Source organism: Trachymyrmex septentrionalis, unplaced genomic scaffold (genome assembly GCF_001594115.1).
Source record: "Trachymyrmex septentrionalis isolate Tsep2-gDNA-1 unplaced genomic scaffold, Tsep1.0 scaffold108, whole genome shotgun sequence".
Lineage (NCBI taxonomy): Eukaryota > Metazoa > Arthropoda > Insecta > Hymenoptera > Formicidae > Trachymyrmex > Trachymyrmex septentrionalis.
In genome coordinates, this window is record NW_017304207.1 from 942,420 (window position 1) to 947,103 (window position 4,684).

Below are 4,684 nucleotides of genomic sequence, written 5' to 3' on the forward strand. Positions count from 1 at the left end.
ATTTTTTTTATTGAAGTGATAATTCTGCTTGTACTCTGTATTATATTACAAATTAATCATATTCATCATTCTTATCAGATTATCGAATTCATCAACAATCGATCTTCTAATTGTTTGCGAGCAATTTCGTATACTCGGTAAAGCACTCATCGGGCATCGCACAACGCAATTTTCTACGCATTTTTCTACGTTTCTATTACTACTTGTTTCTTGATGTATAATATTTATGCTCTCTTACTATGACACTTGAAGATGGTTTAAATTAACCACCGAAATATGTTATATTACGATTATTGTTCTCACTTAATTTAATTATAGTCGAATTTTATATCTTAATTTTTTAACTGTTATTTATGCAATCTTTATAATTGACTCTTATATGCACTTTTTATTATATGTATATTGTTTATTTGTACATCAAGAGTTGATGTATTGATTAATTTATTTTCAATTTTTTAAAGTTATTGCTGAGTTTAAATCGTGCATTTAAATGTATTTAAGAGCATCTGAGAAATAATAACAGAAAATAGGAAACACCCGGTACTAGAGTGGTATTTTAAGTGCTATATTAAGTTTTAGATATCTTTTATAAAAAAATTAAAAGAAAAAGAATTAAAGGTCTCCCTTAAACCTCTCTTCATCCTAATAAAAATAATTAAAAAACATTTTAATTGATGAGAGTAAAATTAAGATTATTTATTTATTTATCTATCGTACATAGTTAAACTACTTTATAGTTCCAATAATTATAAAATAATTTATGTAATTATGTATATTAATTTTATACAACATAGTTATTATCTTTATATATATTTTTTTTGCCATCGTTATATATCTTTCCCTCTGATCTGAGAAAAACCTTACAAAATATTTCTTGGAACCGTGTCTGTGTGTGTGTTAAGTCCATATTAAATTACTGATTTTGCAGACCGATCCAATTACCAATTTTGATCGTTGATATATAATAAACCAATCATAATGAATCAACTTCATTGTTATTATAAGTCCATTATAAGTCGACAGAGTTTAGAGTTGACAGTTGGATCGGTGTACATAGTCGATAGTCTGGACTTTATATGCTTATCTATTTTGCATGCGCGATAATTCGAAATGTTTCCAGGTATTTTTATCACTAATGATGCGTTATCCATTTTTTATCTTAAAAACAACTTATAATGTAAGATAAAATCTAGAAGAGTGTAATATGTGTTTAAAAATATTTCATAAATTTTATACTTGAGGTTGTGCATGTGTGTGCGTGTGTGTGCGTGTGTGTGTGTATGTGTGTGCGTGTGTGTGTGTGTGTGTTTTACACTAAAAGTAATAAAAATACCTGAAAGAGCTTAGAGCTGTATCATGATGCACAATCAAAAACGAGTCAGACGAAAAAAAGTAAAAACAGGTAGTAGTTCAGAAGAATACTTGAAGGACTTCTTAGAGGATCTTTTCGACAACTTTCCCAAGAATAGCTATTGTCTTGAGCAACGTAGAAATAATCTGTAAAAGATACGAATTTCTTTTTTAATAATTAAAGACTTGGTAGTAAAATTTATTATATTTATACCATTATGTAATATTTATCTGTTTGTCAGTATGTAACGTAGTTATTGCTTTCTAATATGCTCTTATAAATTTATTACTAATAAACTGTTCAGATTCATGAGTTGTTTAAGAATAGAGTTATTTTTCAAATGAATGTAATTTTATTTTTCTGATGATAAAAATGAGGTACAGAAACAAGCAAATAATTAGACCAACAAATAAAAACTAATCCGTAAAAATATTAAAATCAAAGAAAAAAAAAGAATTACAACTAGCTTTTCAACAAATATAAAATGTAGGAACGTTTCAACTGAATCTTCCTCAACCAATTAATAAATTGTAATATAGATAAAATTTAAAAAAATGAAAATTAAAACGAGGAAATTTAAAGAGAAAGATTATTAGGCTGCATTGTTAAACCAATGTGTAAAACAATATCAATTTTGAAACTCAAAGTTATCGTTTCTCTTCATCACTTTGATTACATTGCTCATTACTTACTTTCTGTTTTTAAAAAAGTAAAGTGCTATATATAAAATTTTACTTTTTTTATATTTATAACAATTTTACATAGCCGCATAAATAAAATCGAAATATAAGATTCTTAATTGAAAATAAAATTATACGACTCGACACATTATCATTGAATTATCCGTAATTGACAAAATTGGACGTCTTTGAAAAAGGAAAAGGGATGAAAAAAAAATCATGTAAAAAATGATAGGAAGAATGGAAAGAACGAGGAAAGAAAGTGATGTGGAGAACGCACATGGGGCAAAGGAAGAAGACAGAAGGAATGAAGAAGATGAACATTGGCCGATGGATCGAACGTAGAAGGAGAGGAAAGGGTTGGAAGAGTGAGAAGAGACGGCAAGAGGGCGGACGGACAGGGAGGGAGGGTGAGACGGGTAGGGGAACCAGAAAAAATCCGGGGATTTACGCGGAAAGGGCAAAATATTCCCCGCCCAGGCTTCATTCAGCCTCCGATTACGGGGTGGCTTTGGGTGAAAAGCACGCGTTCCCATTGGCCGAGGGGCTAATATGGCGGTGTTAGGGGTTGCAAGGTGGGGCTGATGTACGCGATATTAAGGGCTGCTTTCATGTCCGACGAGCCAGTGCGTGGTGCGCCGTCGATTGACGCATTTTGAGTCGTGAAGGTGGAGACGTTCGGCATCCTCCTGTCTCTTCTCGTTCCCTATCTTTCTTTCTTTCGTACGCTCGTTTCCTTTCGTGTATGCTCTTCCGCCTGAAACGCATTCGACGGAGGCACACGCGACTCGGCGGCAGATTCAATTTGCGCGCGTGTTATCCGGAAGAATCTATGATTTGCCAGTGATTTTTTCGTGGGTCAAGGACTGTCATTTAGTAGTGCGATTTATTTGCAAATCGCGGGAGCTTACGCCAGTGATTTCCAAAGAAGAACGACATTTACTTCAGATATGGCTCAGACTTATAATCAGAAGAAAAATGTGTACAGCATCGACCAAATATTGGGTCATGACAAAGATGGAGGTACGGTAAAGTATTTTTCTTTTTTCTATCAAAGAAATACGCGCAAGTTATTTATATGAGTGAATTTGAGCCATTCATAGAATTCTGTATGCTCTACATTGACTAAAATAAATTTTTTAATTATGGAACGTTTTTTTTATTAGAACAAGCAGATAAATATACATGTTTCATTTCCATTAAATCAAAATATTGAAATTCTATATATATAATATTCTGTTACTACTTACTTACATTGTATGTAATTATAATAAAATGTTAAGAAACAAACAAAAATTATTGGAGTAAGATTAAACGTGAATATCTAGAATGTAATAGCATAACTTTAATTTTTTCATTGACAAAGTTTTATTGTAAAAGTCAGATTGTATACATTTTATATAGCAATAATGCTATTATATAGTAATAATGCTTTGTAAGCATTATTACTATATAATCCATGATGATTTCAATCAGAGACATTCATCATCTAACTTTGTTCTCACAAAGTTTGATTATAAAAAAATCGTTTCTAAGAATTACTGCAATAATTGATTATGATTTTAATCGTAAACATTTATTATCGATAAATTATTCTAGCCTTTCTCGAACCAATTGTTTATCATTTCACATTATATAAAATATTATTTACATAGAAAATCGAAAAACACATTTAATTCGTTACATGACATCTTTAAGTATTTTGTTTATTTAATTTTTTATTTCTCTATTGTTTCTATTGTTGTACAGATTTTAATTATATATATAAGTATTTTTCTTTTTAATTATTTGTTAATTAATTATATATTTAGATTTATATTTACAACACGTTTACTATGATAAAACAATCACGTCTTCGTTCACGTAACGAACATGTACGATCGTAATGACCGTAAGATCGATAAACTTCACTCGCTTTCGGAATACTTGACTCGTTAACAAGGAAGTCCGTTACAGATTTTATTACCTCGATACCACACGTGAAAAAGAGCGGACACGCTATTTTTTTCACTATAACAAAGTAGGTTATCTAGAGGTGAGCAAACACTGATCGAATAAATGACGAGTTAACATAGAGAATGCAAACTTTCATTTAAAGTTCGGAAGATATTTACACCATATAAGATGCAAACAGAATACTTATTAACTTTCGATTTGTTTATGAGAAAGGGGTTATATTACTACGAGAGCTTTTAATAAAATTTTCACATTTCGTTGCTCATTCATTTAACTTATATATCTATCTTAAGGTGACACATTCTGGTAAAATGCGATTATTATATTTGCTTTTTATCACTGCACCTGGACTATATTAAAAACTTTTTTATCTCGCTTTCGTCAAATTTTAAACATAAGTATACTTATTTATTTCATTTTAAATACAACAAGTGTATACTAATTCAGCCATAAAAAATAGGCTTCTTATTTGATAAGAGTGCACTATGCAGTAATTATTCAAATGACAATTAACTCGTTCAGTTATTAAAGATGACCTCATTTTGATATATGTATAATATATGTAAGTAGATAGATTCTTTATAGGTATATTTTAATATAGATTTATTTATTCTTTTTTCAAAAGTATTAACAAAAATTAATTATAAATTTAGTATAAATTATTAGTATAAAAATAAATATTTATAGTTTATATAAA

At 29.5% G+C, this 4,684-nt stretch overlaps 1 protein-coding gene across 1 annotated transcript in view; it reads left to right on the forward strand.

Annotated features, from left to right (window-relative positions):
* The first annotated feature begins 2,759 nt into the window (after positions 1-2,759).
* The window catches only part of LOC108747542 (aristaless-related homeobox protein-like), a 22,789-nt gene continuing 20,864 nt past the window's right edge, over positions 2,760-4,684 (forward strand). The window contains exon 1 of the mRNA XM_018485106.1: positions 2,760-3,054. Coding sequence (XP_018340608.1) covers positions 2,982-3,054 — 73 coding nt within the window. The 5' untranslated portion in view covers positions 2,760-2,981. The remainder of the gene's footprint in view (positions 3,055-4,684) is intronic.